Below are 23,504 nucleotides of genomic sequence, written 5' to 3' on the forward strand. Positions count from 1 at the left end.
TGGGCTGGCCCCCAGGTAAGCTGGTGTCACCAGCTAGGGGTGGAAGTCCATGGAGCCAGAGACCACACTTCCCTCCCTCCTCCCAGCGCTATCCACCCACAGCAGCACTCTAGATCATTATGGGGATGTTTTCACAGCCAGAGAAGCTTCCCTGACTATCCGGGACAGACAGCAGCTCTCTGTAGCCTCCCCACCCCACTTCTTGGCTTCCCAGACCACCCCCCTGTCAAACTTGGCAATTGGACTGAGGCCACTCCATGGCTCCTGGTGGGCCTTGGGGTCCTCACTCCAGCCCACCACCTCCCAGAATTCCTGCCTCCCCTCTGCTTTCCAGCCTATGAGTAACCAACAGCATGACACCCAGAAGTGGTCTGCCCTCCCTGGTGAGACTTCCCAGAGTAAATGGGATGGGGACTGAGGGCCAAACAGGGAGTCTCTATGGGGAAACTCATGCTTGCCTCTCCTCCATTTTCTGCAGACAAGCAGAATGAAGTAGAGATCCCATTACCCACGATGAAGGATGGAGAGAAACAGCAAGCATCCTGGCAGAGACCCTCCCAGCAGCCCCCACCCCCTGGGCCGCAGTTCCAGCCCATGTCTCAGATCACGGGGGTGAAGAAGCTGACGCATAGCAGCAGCCTGACCGACTGCAGTATTCCCCGCTTTGGGGTGAAGACAGACCAAGAGGATCTCCTGGCCCAAGTGGGTGGGGCTCAGTGGGAGCTGGGCTGGAAAAAGACAGGGGTTTCCTGGGGCCCAAGGAAGGACTGGGCATTGGGTTAGCCTGAGATGAGGATTGGGGCGTACAGGTCCTACTGCTATCCGAAAATAGGGCGTTCCTATGAAACCTTTCATAAACCGAACTGGCGTAAAGCAAAGAAGCAGTTACCATTAATTTATACGTCTTTATTTTGTATACCATGAACAAAACACTTAATTACTTTCAGTTTTATGCTAAGTGTAACACCCTTAGAAGCTCTCAGGCTTTTCTGATACTGAGGACACATCTTGCTAATGGATACACAAAATAAATCTAGGTAAAACACAGATGCTCACAGACGCAGTTCAAAACTCTGGTGGCTGGAAGCTAAGATGCTGATTGTGGTCCAGGGGGAAGGAGCTTGGCAGGGCCACTCCTGCTGCTCAGGGTGCTGATGCCTCTACAAAGGCTGCCGCCAAACAAATGCTGAACACTGTTTTTGCCTTTTTTAAAAGCAAAAATCCTCTTTGGATTTCTTTCAGTTAGCAAAAACAGGTTCTAGTGTAGGTCTTTTGTAAAAGCAAGTGGCTTAATGAGAACTTTCGAAAAGTGCAGGACATCTGTACCTGCTTTCGGAGACTCCGGAGCAGGAGAGGAAGGAGCTAAGCAAGGAGGTGGTCTCAGCTGGAGTCCAGCCTCAGCCTGACCCCACAGGGAGCTCTGGAGTCGATCTCATCCTGAGGGAAGAGCGCTGACCTCTGCATCCCGTGTCAGTCACTGGCTGGGGGCTGCCCCCAGGGTGGATGACATCGCCCCCTCTGTGTAGCTCCTGTAGGGGCAAAGGCAGTTTTCTGGAGAGTGGGGCAGCTGTGAGCCTTAGAAGCAAACGTCCCAGCAGCTGGGGGGTGAGTGCAGTGGCCAGTGAAGGGGATTTGGGCAGAATCCCAACAGTGTCCAGTATAGGCCAGACCTGGGTTTGGCTCCTGGCTCTTCCAAGAGACCTTAAGCCAAGGGGCTTCCACACTGATTTGTACAGTAGATGTGATGCACTGTCAATAAATGTCACTCAGCTGACATTTATTGTAACTCTCTGTGGACTAACACTGGCCAGTACTACATTGGGTCACCCAGTGTTTATTGAGCACCTTCTATGTGCTGGCACTGTTTTGGATCCTGGGAAGCCATGGAAAATTAGCCCATGTTTCTTTCCTCCCGCCTGTGCCCATGAGCAGTTTAGCTCAGAGACTGAGCTGTGCTTTTGGGTTCACATCCTGGCTTTGCCGCTTGTGAGCTGCAAGGTCTTGGGTAAGTCACATCATTTCCCTGCCCCTGCCAAATGAGATCAAGTGCTTAGTGCAATGCCTGGCACTAAGCATTCAATAATAAGCATTCAGTAGACAGTCGCTGTGGTTGCTTTGTTTTTTCCTGGCCCAGTAGGACCTGGGCAGTAAATTCTGTGCCACTAAGCATGCCACCCACAGGGTAAGCAATAATGGTGCTACCTTCAGACCAGAGCTACGCCAGAAAGAATCTAGAGGGCCCTGGGCCTCACAGGCTCTTGATTTCTGGCCTCCATCTCCTTCAGGAACTGGAGAACCTGAACAAGTGGGGCCTGAACATCTTTCGAGTGTCAGATTATGCAGGGGGCCGTTCCCTCAGCTGCATCATGTATGCGATATTCCAGGTAGGCCGAGCTGAGTAGGGCAAGTGGAGGGCAGTGAGAGGGAGGGGCAGGGTGGGGAGCTAAGGGCCAGCAGGGTTCACCGCCTCTTCGCACCTGCCCTCAGGAACGGGACCTGCTGAAGAAGTTCCGCATCCCAGTGGACACAATGGTGACATACATGCTGACCCTGGAAGACCACTACCACCAGGATGTGGCCTACCACAACAGCTTGCACGCAGCCGACGTGCTCCAGTCCACCCATGTGCTGCTGGCAACACCTGCGCTGGACGTGAGCACTGCCTGGCCCTGTCTCCCCAACCCCATCACTTTCTCTGACTGCCCATCTCCTGTCTCCTGCTTATCTCTCTGGCCCAGGGTCTCTCACCCTGTTCTTTTCTGATCTTTATCTTTCCTGACCCCTGTCTTTCTTCACTACCCATCTCTCTCTCACCCTGTCTGACTCCCCATCTTTCTTACCCCAATGTCTCTCTGACCCCCTCTGTCTGCCTCCAGGCCGTGTTCACAGACCAGGAGATTCTCGCGGCCCTCTTTGCGGCTGCCATCCACGACGTGGACCACCCTGGGGTTTCCAACCAGTTCCTCATCAACACCAGTGAGTGGGCGGGGACTGCAGGGCTGGAGGCGGGGCCTGTACTGCCCCTCCCTGCAGGGCAGTTCCGTGGGCGCTCCCGTCTCCTGACTGCCCGCCTGGGCCTGGGTTACAGATTCGGAACTGGCCCTCATGTACAACGATGAGTCGGTGCTGGAGAACCACCACCTGGCTGTGGGTTTCAAGCTGCTGCAGGAGGACAACTGCGACATCTTCCAGAACCTCAGCAAGCGCCAGCGGCAGAGCCTGCGCAAGATGGTCATCGACATGGTGGGCGGGGCAGGCGGCGGGTTCAGAGAGGGAAGGCCACTTTTGATGGGTGGTGCTTTGGGGAGGTCCGAGTCCTGTGGGGACAGATTGTACCGAGTGAAAACTTCAGAGGCTCAGGTTGGTACAGTGGGTGATCGGCAGGGCTTCAGCGGCCCCTGTGGTGCCCCCTTCCCCCACAGGTGCTGGCCACGGACATGTCCAAGCACATGACCCTCCTGGCTGACCTGAAGACCATGGTGGAGACCAAGAAAGTGACCAGCTCGGGTGTCCTTCTGCTGGACAACTACTCTGACCGCATTCAGGTGCACCCCTCTCACATGAGGAGACTGGTCCCTCCCCTCCCCTCCCCCTTTCATGTCTGGGATGTCGTCCTTCTCTTAGCTTCCAGCTCCTTTCTTGCCCATCTTCCTGTCTGTTTTTCTCTCCCCTCCTATCTTCCCCTTCCAACCCCCATCTCTCCTTCCCATCTCCCCCCATTCTTCCTCAACCCCTTCCTGCCTATCCCTTCCCCTCTCCCCCACCACTTCTCCTCTTTCCCATCTCCCCCTCCCCTCTTCCCTCTATTTCCTCTATCTCTCTCCATCTCCACCATACCTCTCCCTACCTCCTCTTTTTCCCTATCTCCTTCTGCCCTTTCCTCTATCAGCCCCTTCTTACCTCCCTTCTCCTCTCCCCCTCTCATCTCCCTCTTTATTTCTCCATCTCTCTCCATCATCCCCCTGTTCCTTCTCCCTACTCTCCCTCTAAGAGGGGAGGTAAGGAAGCACCGGGCATGGCCTCTGAAGGTACCCTGCCCCACGCAGGTCTTGCGAAACATGGTGCACTGTGCAGATCTCAGCAACCCCACCAAGCCACTGGAGCTGTACCGACAGTGGACAGACCGCATCATGGCCGAGTTCTTCCAGCAGGGTGACCGTGAGCGTGAGCGAGGCATGGAGATCAGCCCCATGTGCGACAAGCACACAGCCTCGGTGGAGAAGTCTCAGGTACAGTTTTAGGGTGCAAATGGAAGGGAACAGGGCTGGCCTCCCACCCCATCCTGGCCTGGAGCTTTCAGGCCAGGGAGGTCCTGACCTGCCCCTCCACAAGGTCAAGTCTTTTCCATCTTGATAGGAAATAGCAACATTTTGTCCTCCCTAGAACAACCAAATTGAACCTCTAGGCACACAGACCTGTGTTCAGACTGCTCTAACTCATTTGTAGCAAGCACCATAGCATCAATAATAATACTTAGCTAAGTATTATTGATACATAGTATCAATAATAATACTTACGTTGATTTAGCTTCTGTTTCTGATATTGTGGCCTGGCCATTGATATTGTCCCTAATTTTTGGTGAATTTTGAAATTAGGTGAAATGACTTGTCTTCATTGTGAGCCTGTTTAATTTAACAAGAAGGGCAGGAATGCAATCTCGCAAAAGAGTCAACATTGAAGTGTGAATGTAAGAGTTTCTCACCCTCTGCACTTCGAGTCTCCTCCTTGTGAGATCCACCTTTCCTGTTTCAGTGTATATGCCCTTCCAGACCAGGGTTACCCAGCCTCAGCTCTGTTGACAGTTGGCGCCAAATCTTTCTCTGTAGTGGGGACCATCCTGAGCATTGTAGGGTGTTGAGTGGCACCCTTTGCCTCACCCATTAGATGCCAGGAGCACCTTTCCCTTCAAGCTATAACAACCAAAAATGTCTCCAGATACTTTCCAAATGTCCCCTGGGCCTGCAAGTCACCCCTCCGCCTCCCCACCCCCACCCCAGTTTTATAGTTTTTTTATGTACTTATTTTCACAGGCAACTTAATAGCAAAGTTGAGTTTAGCTTTTTTAAAAATAAAAAGGTTATCTATATACATACACACACATTTTATACAGCTTGCCTTTTCTTCTCAACAGTAACTTGGAGATCTGTCCAAGTTATTGCGCACAGATTTAGCTCCTCCTTTTTCACTACTATATAGTATTTCCACAGGTGAAGATAGGTAATAATTTGTGTAGTCATTCCCCTGTTATTAGACATTGAAGTGTTTAGGAGTTAGGAATTCACAGTGACTCAAACTAAAGATTTTTTTTCTTTTATATAAGAAAAGTCTAGAGAAAGGGAATTGGGCTCTCTTTGGCTTCACAAAGTTGGCAGGCAGCCCAGAGCATGCAGTGTTTTCTTCTACGATCTGAAGCATGGGGCTTCTATCCCCAGAGGAGCCTCTTATACTGTTGAAGCTTTAGCCATTCTGGCTACATTCTAGGGAAGAACAGCATCTTCTATCTACAGGTAGTCTCATGGCCACCCTCTCTTTGCAAGGGAAGCTGGGAAATACAGGTTTCAGCTGGAAGCATTGTGTTCCCCAAGAAAAATCAAGATTCTGTCAATGAAAAGGTGGGAGAATGATATCAGGGTGTAGCCTGCTATGAACTTATTTCTAATTTCTCTTTGTTGTAAAAAATGCCATAATGAATATCTGTGGAGTACATTTTTTAAAAACTTATTATTCTTTCTTTCTTACTGTGCAAGAGTTTTTCCAGGGTGGAGCTGGACAAGCAAGCTTGCTGGGTCAAATGGTATCAGCATCTTTTCAATTTGATTAGATCCCGCAGTATTGTGGCGCCATCTGCACCAGCAGGCCGGTGGTTTATATCTTCTTCCCCCTCTCTCAGGTGGGTTTCATCGACTATATTGTGCACCCGCTTTGGGAGACATGGGCTGACCTGGTCCATCCAGATGCCCAGGAGATCCTGGACACATTGGAGGACAACCGGGACTGGTACTACAGTGCCATTCAGCAGAGCCCATCACCACCGCCTGAGGAGGAGCCCGGAGGGCCAGGCCACCCATCTCCACACGATAAGTTCCAGTTTGAGCTGACGCTGGAGGAGGAAGAGGAGGAGGGGGCGGCGTCCTCCGCTCTGGGTGCGTTTGAGGTACAGGAATTGTCCACAGCCCAGTATGCATTCCCACCTGAGGAAGTGTTGGAGGATGATGGCCAGGACACATCTGCAGAGGTGGAGGAGATAGAGGAAATGTCCTTGACACAGCAAGCAGACAGTGTGGCTTCGGGCCAGGATGAGTCCACAACCCCAGATGCATCCATGGATCCTGTAGGCTGCCGCAACCCCCCTGAGAGCCTCCCTCTGCCTGCCTTGAGGACCCCGCCCACTCCAGAGGAGGCCCCGGGCCTCCTGGGCCTCCCCTCCATGGTGGCCGAGGTGGGGGCCCAGAAAGAGCATCAGGCTGCCAAGAGGGCGTGCTGTGCCTGCACAGGGACAACCAGCGAGGACCCACCCACACTCCCATCTCCTGGCGGGTGGGAGTCTGCTGGAGACCCTATCTGAGCCCCAGCCCCTACACCCATTTGCCCTCCCTGCCTCCTTTCACCGCCATCACCCCCCAACTGCCTCCTCCACTGCCTCAAAGACTCTTGGGCCTCCTGAGAAAAAAGAAAACAGAAAAGTGGGTTTTTTTCTCTTTTCTTTTTTTCTCCTTTCCTCCCACCCCCACCCCCACCCACAGGGCCTCTTTTTGGAGGTGGGACCTGGGGAATGAGGGGCTGAGGTCCTGGAAGGGATTTTATTTTTTGAATTTTAATTGTTACATTTCTAAAAAAAGGAAAAAAAAAGAAAAAAAAAACCAGGATGAAACACAGCAACTGTAGATGCTCCTGTTCCCGGCTCTCCTTGTCCATCTCCACCCCCCCCCCACCCCCCCAGGTCCCAGGCTCAGTCTTCCAGCCTCGTTGGGCTCTCTGTCTGGGCCCAAGCAGGCTTAGGGTCTCCCTCCAGGCTCTTCTGAGCTTTGGAGGGTTTCTAGAATCCAGCCAGAAATAGCCATTCTGGGCAGGGCTGGTGGGGGAGGGGTCACTGTGAGGAGCGCCAGCTCCAGCCCCTCTCAGGCTCACTGCCCTCCCACCCACCCACCCCCAGAAGTCTTCCACCTCATTTTGCACAAACCTGGCAATACTGACTCGGGGACAGGCACAGGGATGCTGTGAAATTTAGGATGCTGGGAGGAGGAGAGGGTGTGGGAGAGACATTCGCATTCACACCATCAGCCTAGGATCTGAGGTTTCAGGAGGGCCTGATCCTCCCTCCACTTGCCACTCTCTTCCCCTTCCACTTTGGGTTCCGTTTGAATTTTCTCTGTTGGGGGGGAATGGCTCTGAGCTGCACCCCCCTTCCAGCTGCTTCTCATCTTGTTTCTGCCTTAATGATTCCCATGGCCATAGGAGAGGGGGTTGCAGTGGCTCCTACCTGCACCTTGGTTGGGGTGGGGCCAGGCCCAGAGCCCCCATCCTGGGCACCCTCCAGCATCCTCCTGCTCCCCTCCCCAAGCCTTTGCCCTAGGAGGAAGCAATAATGGTGTACACCCACATTCCCTTTCTGGGCATCCCTTCCTACCCTGGCACCAAAGTCATTTCTCCTTTGTCCCCACTTTGCCAAGCCTTCCCCTCTCCTAGCTATTCCCCGAGCAATACGACAGACAGATGAAAGGCCATTTTTCTCCAAGCCATGGGGGAATGTTTGGAAGGAAAGACCCCCTTTTCTCCCCTCCTCTATGCCCCTTGGCCTGGTTCTGCGCAGCTGGGCAGGGCACGACCTCTCTCATTGCCCTCACCCCTTGAATTCTGAGCACACGGTACTGTAGCCTCCCCTGCCCCCAGCCTTCCATCTGTCTGTCTATCCCCCTGGGGAGTACCACCCGCTCCCACTCCCATGATGCTGTACAGGGTTCATTTTTGTAGTGAAAGTAGTTTCTGTCCTAGCCGGCAACCGGAGTGGGCCTTTTTTGTGTGTTTTTTGTTTTATTTTCTCTTTTTTTTTTTCTTGTACATACTGTATGGTTGGTTTGTAAATTATTCTACAGAGGCAAAAAGGGAAAATAAACTTGCCCTTCCCCTGCTGACCCAGTCAGGGAAAGGAAGGATGGGGGTCTCCCAGAGGGAGAGTCTCCATTCCTGCTGTATTATACAAACTGTACAATAGACCCCGAAAGGGTGGGCTTAATGCTGTTGTTTGATGGGGAGTCGGTTCATCTGTGGGATGAGGGCTTGGCAGAGTCTGCCCCTCTCCCTGCCCCAGGGCCAGGTGTGACTGGCCTCCATTGAGATGGACACCCCCCCACCCTCAATCAGGGCTCCTCTCTCCAGGGGGGAGCACAGGACCCCTGTGAGCTGCTCGAGTGTTGTCCACTTTGATGATAAATCAGTCGGTCTGTTGATCGATAATCAATCCTTTGATCTTGTCTCCAATTAAACCGAGGCTTTCACCAATCTTCCTGGCTGTTGTGGCTTCCTTTCTTACCCTGGTTGTCAAGATGTGCCTCTCCTGCTCTGTCGGCCTGGGTCTGCGGTGGGGGAGGGGGGGCTCTGTTCCAACCCCTCCCCAAGCACATAGAACGTGAGGGGGCTGCAAGGAGCTTGGTGGAAGGCAGCCCCCAGGCCTGGGCCAGATTCTGGCACAGGGGACTACAGGTTGTAAAGTGAAGGTTGAGACTACAGTCTTGGGAGGCCAGCAGACCCAGGTAAACCTTGTTTGTCCCACACACAGCACACAACTCGGGTTCTTCTGGAGTCTCAAAGGCACTCCTGGAAACCTCCAGAGGCCTGATTGACGAGGCCTCCACCTGGCTGCCAGGTCATGCTAAAAGGTCTCCAGTCAAATTCTGCCATGTAGACATTAAACTTGGTTCACAGGCACAAGAGAATTTACACGTGTAAGTTCCATGAATTCCCAGCATTCTGTCCAATTTGGTGTTGCAAACTATACGTTGCATGAAAACAAAACCAAGAAACAAACCTGAATTTTTTTTTTAAGTTACTAATTTTTAAAAAAAATTTTATTGGGGAATATTGGGGAACAGTGTTTTTTCCAGGAACCATCAGCTCCAAATCAAGCCATTGTCCTTCAATCTAGTTGTGGAGGGCGCAGCTCAGCTCCAAGTCCATTGCCGTTTTCAATCTTTAGTTGCAGGGGGCACAGCCCACCATCCCATGCAGGAATTGAACAGGCAACCTTGTTAAGAGAACACTGTCTAACCAGCTGAGCCATCTGGCAGGCCCTCTAGCAGCTCAGCTGCAGCTTGTTGTCTTCAATCTAGTGGAGGCTGCAGCTCACTGGCTGATGTGGCAATCGAACCAGCAACCCTGTTGTTAAGAGCTCAAGCTCTAACCAACTGAGCCATCCAGCCTCCCCTAAACCTGAATATTTTAAAGGCAGGGTTCTGTGTTGCTTTAGGCCTGTAAGCCTTAGGGGTGTCAGGCAAACTGAATCCTTCAAATTAATGACTGACCACAGAACGGGCTTGGGATAGAAACTGTTTTTCTAACTTGCTATTAAAAGGTTGGGGAATGAGTGAGTCTCATATTTTAACCAATCCACATACTCGAATACCGTTAATTCTGCCCATAAGAGCTCCTTTTTCCAACCTTTATAAGACTAATTAACAAGCCCCAGATCTCACCAATCAAAGGGTGCTGACATTCATTATGCTAATGATGAAACTTCCCGTGTGGAAAAAGATATGGATAGCAGAAGTATTTGTGATTCGGGTTTTCAGAGTCAAATGCTGGCTGCCTCTGGGGGTTAATAAAGACACAAATACATACACAGTGCTTAACCTTTTTACTGCATTAATTGATTTCAAGTTTGTTCTCCAAAATGTGTCAAAAAGCCACAGAAAATAATTACAGTATTTATATTTTTAAGTAAATACAGTCAAGGTGCTACATTTTATTAAAATAAATGATTAAAGTATAAAAATTTCCTATTGTTATTCATTCTTGAAAACCACAAAAATATAGAAAAATATACATCTACTTTCCTAAACTTCCTTTCTGGAACACTGAGCTTGTGGAGTAAAGTAACGCTACAGTCAGAGGCATGAAAAGATCATTCGACTACAGTCGGACCTCGCAGTGAAAATGTTAAGCAGTTAAGCACAGTGATATCAGTAGATGTATATGTTCACAGCGTGTGTGTTCTGAAAATGAGGGTAGCTTCCTTGCATCTAACGAAATGTCAGCCCACCTAGTCTGCCATCTTTCACTAGGGTCAGGGACTAGTTTGGATCCCAGCTCTTAGCTACGTGCCTTTGGGTGTGATTTCTCTGACCTTCAGTTGTCTCATTTGTAAAATGGGATTACAAAAATCTCAGACTTAAACAAGGTCAGTCTTGAGCAGGGCTAGCCAGTGAAACTCTATGATGGGAATGTTCTGTGTCCGCGCTATCTAACATGGTAACCACTAACCACATGTGGCTACTAAGCACTGTCTACTGAAAAATAATACCGACTAGATGTTCCATCAGCTAAAAGCATTTATTTGGGAAAAAGAAAAGGGTGCAACCCACTGCATGCGGACATGGCAAGCTACATGCACACTCCGTCCGGTCCACGTGCCAAGATGGAGGGGTATTTATATAAAGGGAAAGGAAGTTAATGGAAAGAGAAGTTAGAACTCTAGAGCTTTATTATAAACAGAGTTCTTCCTGTAAAGTTCTTGCATGTGGGGTTCTTGCGATTATGCAGAGCGTGAGAACTTACATAAGCCCTCGCTCTGCCCATCGGCCCTCCAGACTGATTCTGTTTGCTTCAAGTCCCAGTTCAACTTTATCATTCCCCGCTTTTGATCGCGATCTCTCTCCAAAAGCATCTCTGATCAAAAGTCAGATCTTCCGACTTCAGTCTTTTTATCCCTTGATATCAGGAAGGACCTCTTCTGGGTGTCCTCGCTCACATCAGAGGGAAAGTGCTTGGATCTGGAACAGCTCATGTTGAGGTTTAACAGGCAACAGGTGCAGAACTAAATAACAAGAAGAATTCAAAGCAGAATTAGAACAACATAACAACTTATTCTACAAGATGAATTTAAACCAGGAGCTCAAGCCTGTAGATAATGAAACAAAGACCATCATTATCTTAGATCAAAGTTCTTGATGACAAATTCAACAACCAGAAATTTCCCCCCTTTCACAATAGTTTAGGAAATGTCAGCAAGGGCACATTCCTTCCAAGCAAAAGAGAAAGATGAAATAAGAATCGATATAGTAAGAAGAGTTATACAGGCCTGATTCAGTCATTTTGGCAATTCATCTCCTTCAGAGGTCGCCCGGTTTAATATTGATAGTTTTAGTTTCAGGTCACCAGACTGTGTGCAGTTCCAGTCAGGGTTGGGTGCCTTCTTTAGGTGACACATGATTGTAATCAAGAGTCTACCCCCTGGAGTTAGCAGCACAGAGGTTAGTCAACAGTACCTGACAGAGGCCCTTCCAGCAAGGCTGGAGGGAATCTTTTTTGAGGTGTCTTTTCCAGTGAACAAAGTGTCCAGGTTGAGTTTTTCATTTCCCTGGAGTGCACTGTGAAAAGATTGTTCTACCAAAGCATGATGATTGCCAATAGAAGCAATTAAGCTTCTATTGACATATGTCTCCTTTTACCAACTATGGATCAAGAGAGGCAGGAGCCAAATACATGGGGCGTCCTGTAATTATCTTGAAAGGTAAAAGCTTATGTGTCCCAAAAGGGGTAGACCTGAGAGCTAAAAGGACTAATGGCAATGCTTTAGGCCAAAGTATTTGAAGAGTTTCTACTAATTTTGCTACTTGAATATTAATAATGCCACTAGTACATTCAACTAAACCTGAAGATTGAGGGTGGTAAGCACAGTGAAAATGTTGTAGAACTGGCCAAATAGCACAGATTTGTTGTAGCAACTGACCAGTGAAATCAGTTCCTCCCTCACTGTGGAGTTTGAGAGGCATTCCCAAGTAGGAATAATCTTCTCATAGGCCTTTAGCTTGTCTACAATGGAGCACTTCAGTCCAGTGAGAACACATACATATCATGACTAAGACATATGTATATCCATGAGATGAGGGAAGTTGTATAAAATCTATTTGTCGAACCTCAAGTGGTCTGTTAGGCGATTTAAACTGTCCAGGGGCAATGCGAACAGGCTCCCCTGGGTTGTACTTTGCACAGCTAAGACATTCAGATAGGCGCTTTTTGCAGCCTTGTTAATATCTCCCCACCAATGCTGATTCATAAATGCTATCATTATGACAGTGAGCCAATGGTTTAATGCATATACAGTAGTCAGGAGTGAAAATTTTAGTTTCTGGTAGGACTGGGTTGTTACTTAGTCCGAACCAGAGCTTTCTCTTCTAATCAAACCAGCAATTATTGAATTTCCAGTCTTGTTTTTTTCTTTTTCCCCAAAGCCAATTGTTGGCCTTCTCTGGCCAGTTTTTCTAAGTTATCGACTAGAGAAATATCCCTTTGGACCATGACAGAGGTTTTGAGTCCAGCTGATGCCTTTAAAGGCAGCATTCTTAGCTGAAATGTCAGCCAGGTGATTTCCTTTAGCTTCCAGGGAGTCAAGTTTAGAATATCCTGGAATCTTAATAAGCATGAGGTAAAATATAGTATCCAATAATTCCTGAACATATGGGCAATTTTTAATTTTATCTCCATTGGAGGTAAGGAAACCACATTGTTTCCATTAAGATTCCAAAGTCATGAAACATCTACTATCAGTATAAATGTTGACAGTTTTACCCTTTTGTGGGGACAGAACCCCAGAAAGCAGTTTTCAAGGTCTCGGCCTCACATAGAAAGGTGCTGGCTCAGGTAGTAAATGGCCATCAACTGTGATTGGATGGCCATCAGCTGTGGCTAGTTGGCCGTCAGCTGTAACCAGTGAGCCATTGGCCACTAATATAACTGCTGTGGCTATGCTAGCAGAAAAATGGGGGCTAGCAAGAAGATGGCCGCTGGGTTGGCAAGCGCGGATTGCAGTTAGGATGGCGGGTTGGGGACAGTGTGGTTCCAGCCTCCAGTGAGAGTATAATGCCATCAGCGAGAATATACTAGTATGACTCCCCTACCTATGGCTCCACGGGTGTTCCTTTTTGGCCTAGCCATATGCTGCATTCTTTTGTGGGGAGCGGGACCAGAGACTCCGCAGGCCGCCCCGCATGACAAATGGCGCAGTGAGCAGGGTCTCCCGCAGGACACCTTTGCTGAAATGCAAACTCTAGTGAGGGCCTATAATTCAGCCTGCTGTGCTGAAGTGACTGAAGGCAAAGATACTGCCTCACCAACTTCAGAAGTGCTAACAATAGCATAAATAGCACCGCCATTTACATTTTTAAAATATAAACCATATGTAATCCCTGAGAGATCAGCTTTACCTAGAGGAGTCTCCTGCAAATCATCAGGAGTCAGGAGTCAGGAGTCAGGAGGGGATCCGTCAGTCTCAGAAGGGAGACTGAGGATTAAGGTTATTACAACGTGAAGGAGTTATACAGAAAGCAGTTAACAAAAGGATTTTATAGGAAGTGAGGGGGCTAACTGGAAGATGCTGCTTAGAAGGCTGAAAGCGTCTGAAAAGCTTAAACAGCAATCCCTTTTCCAGAGTCCCAGTTCTTTGCAATAATGGCAAAAGTTTGAAGTCTTTCAGTTTCACACAGGGCCTCTCATTTGCTGAGTCTGAAAATTAAAAATCTTGGCAATCTTACTTCTAGGTGGCTCATCTAGAGTATGGGCAAGCTGATTGTCATAATTAACCAAATTTAGGGTGGGCACGGTCCCCCATTCCATCCTGGTTCTCTTAACGAGGAGGGAAAGATCTCTGCAGCCCATTAACAAACAGAATTAAAAGTTACCCAAGTGGCATCAACATCTGACGACCAGAATTTTCCTTAAAAATGACCTGAAGTCTATTATAATAGTCATAAACAGATTCGTCAGACTCTTGTGAGCAAGTCTGAATTTTGCTCTAATCAACGGGCTTTGGGAAAGCCTTGGGAATTACTTGGTTTAGCTTTCAAGCAAGTTCTCTAGCTTCTTCCCCCAAATTGGAAGTTTGCTTTTCTAAGTCCATTTTAAAATGCTCCCATCCAGCAATTCTTAGCCTGGTCTTTACCAACTAACATATGGATTAGCTGATACAAATCAGAAAGCCCAGGTTGATAGGCCTGAATAGTAATATAAAATTCCTCAAGCAAACTTGTGAAGATGCTCAGTCCCCTTAAGGAATTCCTTTACAATGGCTTGTAATTCAGATTTAGTCCAAAGGACATATGAAACTTGGGGTTAGGATACCCAGAGGGGGGGTTATTTTAAATGGAAAAGTACTGAGAAGTTCAGAGGGGAAAAAAACATGAGCGGATTCAAGGAAAAATGGCACTGAACGCAGAACCAAAGGTAAGGAAGGCAGTGGTGGAAGGCAAGATAGCGTCGGAGGTGGAGCGTGAGGCAAAGGAGTTGGGGAAGAAGCACTTGCACAAACTGGAGAATAAACCTGAGGCAAAGTTTGCATAGAAGGATAGGGTGGACCTAAAGATGGAACCTGAGACAATGGAGTTGAGAGGGAAGGCCAAGACAGTGCTGCAGAGGAAGAACAGACTTCTGATGCCATTCTCTCTTTTTAAATGTTCAGTAGCCTTTGTTAATTTCAAGACTTTATTTTGCAAAGAGGCAAATTCAGATTCTTGGTCTCATTTGGAAGCCTCAAAATACCATTCAAAATAGACATTCCATTCAGTTTTATCAATTTTAGCGCTATTATTGTCCTATTTAGTTTTAAGAAAATCAAGTTTAGGAATCTTGAAAGTTCCCCACAGTGGCCACTGATTTTCTGAATTACTTTTAGTCAGATTTGTCCATTTAGTTAAATATGCATGTGAAAATTGACCGCAGCATTTAACCATGTACTCAGCAGGTGTCCCTGGTAAATGAGGGACGGTCTTAAAATATTTAGATGGTTGAGATCCTGTGGGGACAGAGGCAGGAGTGCAGTTTCCAGGCTCTCAAGGTGCTGGCTCAGGTAGTAAATGGCCATCAACTGTGATTGGATGGCCATCAGCTGTGGCTAGTTGGCCGTCAGCTGTAACCAGTGAGCCATTGGCCACTAATATAACTGCTGTGGCTACCCTAGCAGCAAATGGGAGCTAGCAAGAAGATGGTGGCTGAGCTAGCAAGAGTGGATTGCAGTTACACGGCGGATTGCAGCTACCAAGTGAGGTTGGTTGGCAGAGAAAAGCAGACGGCAGGTTGTGGATCATGTGGCTCCTGCTTCCTGTGTCTTTAACCCAGCCACTAGTGAGAATATAGTGGTATGAGTCCCCTATCTATGGCTCCGTGGATGTTCCTTTTTGGCCTCACCATATCCTGCGTTTTTATGTGGGGAGTGGGACCAGAGACCCCGCATGACACCCTGCATGATGGATCCTATTTTTCAGAGACTTTTCTCTAGAACATAGGGTCCAAGACAATTTACAACAGCTCAAGCAACCTGCAGGTCAGCTACCAGCCTGCCTCACTCTAGAACATTCTGATCACAGAGGACCAGGCCGAAGGCTGAAAGCCAGTTTTAGGAAAACAACCAACCCTGGGAGAGTCCAGTTATAGGCTGAGCTGGGTGGCTCTCTCAATGAGATGGCACTGTCTAATACTGGGCCAAACTGACTAATTTCAAAAGACATAACCTCTGTCTTCAAAGGGCTCTTTAGGCCAAAGCCAGTTTTGTTTCAAAGGACAACCTGTTTCTGAAGAAATCAGGCTGATGTGCCAAATCGAGTACTCACAGACAACAGACAAGCAAACAAGCAAGGCTTTTTTAACACATGCACACAAACAAAAAATTCTCTAAACAATTTCTGAATAAAGCCCAGAAAGCTTCAACATACAAAAAGGGGAAGCTTGATCCAGGAAACCTACCCTAAATTTCTGAATTGGAGAGCAAGCTGGGAGCCAAAGTGGCTCTATGTGAGGTGCCAGCACCTGGTTGCCCACCTGCCAAGAAGCTGTCAGGGTTGTTCTCTGGAATCCTGGACAGGCTCCTAAAATGTGGACTGAAAAATAATATCAACTAGATGTTTCATCACCGGAAAGGGTTTATTCGGGAAAAAGAAAAGGTTGTAACCCCACTGCATGCAGATATGGCAAGCCACGTGCACATTCTGGCCTATGTGCCAAGATGGAGGGTATTTATAGAAGGGAAAAGGAAGTCAATGGAAGTTCCAGTTCATCTTTATCAGCACTTGAAATGTAGCTGGTCAACTGCGGAACTGGAATTTTAATTTTCTTTTACATTAAGTAGCTATATGTAGCCAAAGTCTACTGTATCAGACTGCACAGTTCTGGAACTTAAGTGAGAGTAAATGTGGGGCATTTAACTCATACAAAGGTTTGCCAGCTTGACTGTGGCTTAAAGATTCACAGTAGATATATATATCCTGGCCAAGAGGAGAGGGGGCAGCCTGGGCTCAGAAGGGAGAAGCAAAGCTGGAAAACTAGGCAGAATCTGAACTTTGTGCAAGAAGCAAAGAGGAGACACAGACGTTTCCCCAAGGGTGTTTCAAAGGAAGGCAGAGTCGGGAAAAGGGTATTGGGCTGGGGGTCAGGAGGCAACAGTACTAACCCCACGCGGCAGGGGATGGCTGGCAGGGCCAGATGAGCCTTCTTACTCCAGGTCTCAGTTTCCCCAAGTGTAAAAGGGTAAGTGTGATGTCCCAGATGCCTCCTGTGTTGGGACATGGCAACAGTCTGAGAATGTGGGTCAAAGGGCAGAGGTGGCATGTGACCATCAGCTGGCTCTTTAAAATCCTCCTGATGGGGAGTTCATCTTTCCTCAGGCAATGGTGACCAAGGGCAGGGAGGCCTTGTAATCTGAACAGGACAGAGGGACCTGGGAAAGGGGTGGAGTTAGTTCATTTTCTGAAGTTGACATTAGCCACTTGCAGGCTGCATGGTCTCTGGCAAATGGCTCCGCCTCTCCCAGCCTTTGGAAGGCCCTGAACTCATGTGGAGGATTATTTTATCCACCCTCCGGTGGTCCTTGAAGTATGTACTATCATAAGCTCTGTTTTGCAGATGAGGAAACTGAAGCCGTGAAGTGATTTCACAGGGTCGGAAAAACTCAGAAAAATAAGGTGGGGATCTCACTTCACCCATTGTCTATTTGACAATGATGGCTGCTCAATACTTTTATCATTATTTTATTTCACCTGCACAAAATCTTGAGATGGGTGTAATATTTTTCCCTCTTTCATAGCATAAAAGATAAGGAAGTACAAATGAAAACAAGCACTTTTTTTTTCTTTTTTCATCTATTGGCAAATAATAAAAAGACGGCCCATCCTCGGGTGGGCAAAGCATATTCATAGCTCGTTAGTGGTGGCAGAAGTTGGCACACAGAGATTTCCAGGAGTGGTCTGACAATATTAATCAAAAACAACAACTGTGCATGCATTTTGACCCAGCCATTGCACTTTTAAAAATATTTATCATAGAGAAACAATTGGATGAATACCTAAAGATGCAAGTACAAATGCCCATTCTAATATTGGTCAGAATAGTGAAGAATTATTAAAGACCCAGATGTCCACCCTAGAGGGTCATTAAATTACTCTTCACTGGCATAATGGAATAATATGCAGCCATTAAAAGCAAAGAGGTGGGTCTATATTGAAATGAGAAGATGTTTACCATAAGAAGAGCAGGTTTTGAAACGTTCTGCATTATACCCTGGTATGATCCTATTAAAAAATATGTGCATAGAAAAAGCAGCTTGTTCATCAAAAAATATTCAGCTCTCCCGTGGTGGGCTTAAAAGAGATCTGTGTTTTCTGTTCTGTAGTCGTCATGTATTATTTTTATAATCAAGGAGAAGTTTGTTTCATAATCAGAAGAAAGAAATAATTTGGGAGCCACAAACGTATGGTAGATAAGTACACAGGCTCTCGATTCAGTTTGCCTATGTTCTAGTTTCGACTCTGCCAATTAATGATTGTGTTAGTCTAAGCAAGTTTCTTACCCACTCTGTGTCTCAGTTTCCCTCGCTGTAAAATGCAAATAATAGCCCAGGTTTACAAGGTGATTACTATGTGTCAGGCACTGTTTTACGTAAATTATCGCACTTAATTCCCACAACAGCCTTTAAAGTAGGTACTATTATTATAAAATGGGTCATAGACATAGGTCGGGCTGGGATTTCCAGCCCCCCCCCCTTACAGTGGGAATAAAGAACTACAGCAGGACCAGTAGGACGCGCACGCGCAGATCGGGTAGGAGGCATGGCGAAAACAGAGGGGAAGATTTTCTCTCTGCACTACAATTGGCTGGCGTAGTTGTCATTAGCCAAGAAGGCAGCCAATGAGAGGCGCGGCCGCTTCGCCTTTTGAACCCGAGGACTCAGCAGAGGAGCTCAGTCCGCCGCAGGAGCGACAGATTTGAGGCGGGTGAGGCGACCTGGTGTCATTCCCTGAGAGTGATTCCAGAGTCGTTCCCACTTTCTAAAGGAGACTCCGGTATCATCCGCCTTTCCTGAGAGTATCCTGGCGTCGTTTCCCCCTTCTTGAGGGGAACCTCTGACGTCACCCCTTTTTCCTGAGAGTGACACCCTGAGACGTCCACCTTTCCCGAGGAGGACTCTGGCGTCCTCCCTCCCTCCTGAAACGAACCCTAGCATCATCTCTTCCTCCTGAGTGTGACGTCAGAGTCATCCCCACTTCCTTAGGGCACCCTGGTGTTGAGTGCCCTTCCTGAGGGGACCCTGGTCTCAGTCCCCTTCTTGATGGGACCCCAACATCCTTCCTGAAGGAGACCCTGGTGTCACCCCCTCTTCCGAAGGGGTCCCCTCCCATTTCTTTGTCCCTTCCTAAGGGGACCCCACATCATCCCCTCTTCCTTAAATATCCCCAGTATTCAGTATTGTTCCGTCTTCCTGAGAAGGGGCCTGACATTGTACCCCCGTCTCCTGATGGTTTCCTATCATTGCCATCCCCACACCCTGAAAGGACCCATCATCCCCCTTTTCTCTGAGAGTAACCACCTCACTTCCAACTAGAGGTGCACCCCTGCAAAAGCTTCAGTGGTTCCCATACATATGAGAAGCCCCAAAGCCTTCTACTGCACTCCCTGTCCCCAAATGGGGAGACAGGAAGGTAAGACTCAGATCACCCTCAAAGAGTTGTCAGGATGGGGGTGGGAGAGTGAAACTCGCTGATAAAGGAACTCACCATGTCACATGAGAAATCATTTAAGGAACTGGGGCTGTTTCTCCTAAAATGGGAGCTGCAGGAAGAATCTAAAGCTACCTTAAAATATTTATCAAGTGCTTCTCACAGTTCTTGACATCGTCAGCAGGTACTTAGTCAGCAGGTACTTATCCAGTGATTGGATATGTGTGAGACCTGGATATGTCACCTGGAACAGGGATTACTTTGTTCCATGAAATTTCAAGAGATCTGATGGTAACAGGGAAGTCAAAAGGGCTTCCTTGTGTTGAACTGAAATCCTAACAGGCTGAGCAGCTCCACTCTTGCACAGAGCTGACGAAATCCACACCCTTGGAGAAGCATCTAGAAGACTTGCCCAATTCCATGCAATCCTGAAAATGTTTCTTGCACATCTATTGTGAACAAGAATTCTACTCGACATTCAAATATGTGTGAAGCTCTTATTGTGTGTCAGTAAATACAATGGTAAACAGGACAGAAAAGTAGAATAATAATTATGAATACAAGACAGAAAAATGCATATGACTTCTGCAAGCTACTTTTTCCTAGAGCACTTCTCAGGCTTTCTAGTTTATGTTAATGAAAAATCATGCAAATATCTGTCTCTTCCCCTAGTTGGCTATAGGTTGCAGGAGGACAGAAGCCATGTCTTCTGCTCTCAGTTGTCTCTACAATGTGCCTGGAACATGGTAGGCACTGAAGCACTTCCTGAATCTCTCACTTGGTGAATCTCTAGAGGAACTGGGAGATGGCCACGGAGGGTGAAATATGATAAGGGGAAGTCATAGCCTAGAAATAAAAGGGAACCCACACGAAGAGATCTGAGACTGAAGAAAGAAACACCAACTCCTTGGCTAATGCGGTTCATCTTTCCTGATATGAAGCAGAGAGAAATGAAGGCCAAGAGGCAACTGAACTCAGCATCAGACTGCTCAGTTCCCGGTGTCCCACCAAAGTGGTCTAAACCAGCTGATTGAATCCCAGAGGATGCTGGGATGTGTAGTCTGAAAAGTGTTCCTAGGTGCCCTGCTTAAGTTGTGGCCTAATAACATCAGAGTTACAACCCTAACATGTGGATGTGGTGCTGGGGCTCACAGGAAGGAGAGTCCTTTAAATGGGGAGCTTCCTGGGTGCATTTGCAAGTTGTATTTGACTTATAAAAAATATAATTTTCCCTGAAGTTTTGAAGAATGCTAATTTTTAAAAAAGTACAAGTCAAGGTTAAGGGCATTCTACACCCTGGGACTTGTCCAATCTTGTTCTTTTTCTAACTTTCCTTCTCTGGAAATAGTTCCTCTTTTCATGCAGAGGCCCACAAGAGGGTGCTGCACTCCTTTTAGACCTGTATCAGCCCTGCAGGTCATGGGAAGCTACAAAACCATCCTAAAATAGAGGTTGGTGGAAACACTGGTTTTTCACAGGTAATGAGAGCCAGCGAGGAATTAACAGTAACGCAGGTAAAGCGCTCTGAGGCCATTACATGTTATCATTATCATTCTATAACAACCTTGATAATTCAGATTATCTCAGGTTAGCATCGCAGGTTTCCAGTACTTATCTCATTCTTAGTCAATAACACTACATTTATTGTATTACTGTGTTTGCCAGGTGCTAGTTACTGTTATTATCCCCATTTTACAGATGAGGAAGATAAGGCACAGAGATTTGTACTAAGTGCCAGACACGGGTCTCAAGCTTAGTCTGTTGACACTAGTGTATTCTTTTATATACGTATATTTATATTTTTTATTTTCTTAAATTCTATCTCCTGTAATATAATTTCCACGAACATATTTCAAAACCAGAATATACTCCCAAGAGAGAAGATATTCATTGACTTGAAGGCACGTTGTATTGTACCAAGCAAGGGACTCTGTACATGCAGAACTACAGTACCCTTCACAGAGCTGAAAGTTACCTTAGACGTCATCCAGCCAATTGAGAGCGGGGAGCTACTTGCTCGCCATCCCTATGAGTCCATCCTGTCTTTCCCCTTCACCTTCATTCTCTTTTTTATGAATTTCCCCTCAGCTTATAAACATTTCCCCTCAGCTTATACTCTGTCTTCTGAATCTTAACAGAATTCCACCCCACCCCCAACCTTTCGTTCTCTTTAGATATCATCCCATCTTTCTCTGCATCACCCAAATGTCTCAAAAGACGTGTCCACTTCCACAGCTTCCTTCACTGACTCAGTGTTGTCTCCTCGGCAACAGTGCCTTTTCTAAGTAGGCACTCAATAAATATTTATCGAAGCCATCTTTTACTTTACCCTCACAATTCTTCCGAAATCGTTATCAAGCTTACTTCCCAATCGCCAAATCCAGTGGGCATTTGAAGGTCTCTATCTTTCTAAACCTCTTTGCACTTAATAGTATTATTGTTCCTTAAAACATTTTGTGCTCAACTTTTTCTCTACTTGGCTTCTGTGACACTATACTTTCCTTAGTTCTCCTCAAAATTTCCTGCTGCTGTTGTTTCTATTGGGGTTCCTCTTACTCCCATCTACTGCTTAAATGTTGTTTCTCAGAATTTGCCTTTACACCATTGTTCTTGTTCCACACCCGTACGTCTCAAAGTGTGCTCCCTGGACAAGTAGCATCAGCATGAACTGGGTACTTATCAGAAAATCAATTTCTTAATACTCAACTACTTAATGATAGAGCTCTGAAAAATTCCACACCCATTTATGATTTTTAAAAAACTAGGTATAGAAGTCAGCTTCCTAAACTTGATAAAGTTTCCAGCGAAAATTAAGGCATAGATTACAGAAAATCTTTTGGCAAACATCAGATTTAATGGTGGGACATTAGAAGCAGTTAGGAATAAGACAATTACGTCCATTATTACCACTACTAATCAACATTGTACAGATGGTCTTAGGTAATAGCAAGACAAGAAAAAGAAAGGAGTGGTGTAACTATTGGGAAAGATGACATTACACTATAATTATTTGCCTATAATTTGACTATGTGCTGAAAAATAAAACTGGTAGAATAAGGGAATTCAGCAAAGAGGCCAGTGGAAGATTTTTATCAATGACTTCCATATATATATATATATATATATATATATATATATATATATATATATATATATAAATAAAATTTATGGGCACACATATATACACACATATGTATACACACACACACACACACACACACAATTTAAAAGGATCCAGGAGTAAAGATCTCATTGACAATAGCAACAAAACCTTATAAAATTCCCATTAATAAATGCATTGCAAGCCCTTTGTGGAGAAATTATAAAGGTTTCCTGAGGATAGCAAAGAAGACTTCACTAAATAGATATACTAAATTCATGAACAGAGAGATCTAAAATTATAAAAATATTTCTCCCCAACTCAATAATTTTAATGCAATCCAATCAAAAATTTGATTTTTCATGGAGTTTCTTCTTCATAGAGAGGAAGAAATATGCAGTAATAGCCCAGACCTTTTAAAAGAACAAGGAGGGGGACTTTTTCTATCTGCTATTAAGGCATGTTATAAGAACATGTTAAGACATGTTATAAGACAAGTTATAAAACTGTAATAAGTAAAACAATGGAATTGGTGCAAAAATGGATATTTAGGTCAACAGAAAAGTCAAAAACTGAACAGAATTGCATGTATATATGGGAATTTAGTATATGATTGAGATTGCAGCTCAACACTATAGGTAAAGAATGAGTATCAAGAAATGGTTTGGAAAATAAATGGTTTGGCAGCAATCAGCTATCCTTATTTAAAAAATTACATTCCACTTTGTATCATACATACCAACAAATTCTGGGTGGATTTAAAAACAGTGCAAAAATAGAACTTGAACATGTTTGAAGAAAATATTTTAAAATTTCTTGATGTCTCTATTATTCAGGATTCTTGATTCTAACAGAACCAGTAAAAAAAAAAAACTCTGATTAACTTAGGCAGAACAATTAATTTATGGGCAGAAGACAATAACTTAAATGGATAAGGAAGCTACAGAAAATGTCAAGAACCATAAGTCTTTCTTAAATATAGCACAAAGGGGAGAACCATCAAGAGAAAGTGATAAATTTGTGTATGAATTTATACGGGACTTCTAGAAAACAGCAATATGATTTATTACAACCACTTTGGAGGGTGATCTAACAGCATCAAGTAAAGCTGTGCCTACCCTATGATCTAATAAGTTCCATCTCTTAGTATCCACCTAGAGAAATACACACACTTGTGCCCAAGGAGACATGATTAAGAGTGAGCATTGCAG

At 46.1% G+C, this 23,504-nt stretch overlaps 1 protein-coding gene and 1 long non-coding RNA gene across 7 annotated transcripts in view; one reads left to right on the forward strand and one right to left on the reverse strand.

Annotated features, from left to right (window-relative positions):
* PDE4A (phosphodiesterase 4A) overlaps positions 1 to 8,499 on the forward strand; it is a 43,354-nt gene extending 34,855 nt beyond the window's left edge. For all 6 annotated transcript variants that reach the window (XM_019744927.3, XM_088792492.1, XM_019744923.3 and 3 more), the window contains 8 exons: positions 479 to 702; positions 2,286 to 2,384; positions 2,488 to 2,652; positions 2,877 to 2,976; positions 3,089 to 3,243; positions 3,423 to 3,545; positions 4,047 to 4,229; positions 5,891 to 8,499. In XM_019744927.3, the coding sequence (XP_019600486.1) occupies positions 479 to 702; positions 2,286 to 2,384; positions 2,488 to 2,652; positions 2,877 to 2,976; positions 3,089 to 3,243; positions 3,423 to 3,545; positions 4,047 to 4,229; positions 5,891 to 6,565 (1,724 nt within the window). In that variant the 3' untranslated portion in view covers positions 6,566 to 8,499. The remainder of the gene's footprint in view (positions 1 to 478; positions 703 to 2,285; positions 2,385 to 2,487; positions 2,653 to 2,876; positions 2,977 to 3,088; positions 3,244 to 3,422; positions 3,546 to 4,046; positions 4,230 to 5,890) is intronic.
* A 2,027-nt stretch (positions 8,500 to 10,526) lies between these two features.
* On the reverse strand, positions 10,527 to 16,850 carry LOC141572715 (uncharacterized). The gene is made up of 2 exons (XR_012498100.2): positions 16,652 to 16,850; positions 10,527 to 11,029 (listed from the first exon to the last, which is right to left on the reverse strand). It is a non-coding gene; the product is annotated as an uncharacterized LOC141572715 (long non-coding RNA).
* Positions 16,851 to 23,504: the final 6,654 nt, after the last annotated feature.

The sequence above is a fragment of the Rhinolophus sinicus genome, chromosome 15, assembly GCF_057876585.1.
Source record: "Rhinolophus sinicus isolate RSI-liver-muscle chromosome 15, RSI-T2T, whole genome shotgun sequence".
Taxonomy (NCBI): domain Eukaryota; kingdom Metazoa; phylum Chordata; class Mammalia; order Chiroptera; family Rhinolophidae; genus Rhinolophus; species Rhinolophus sinicus.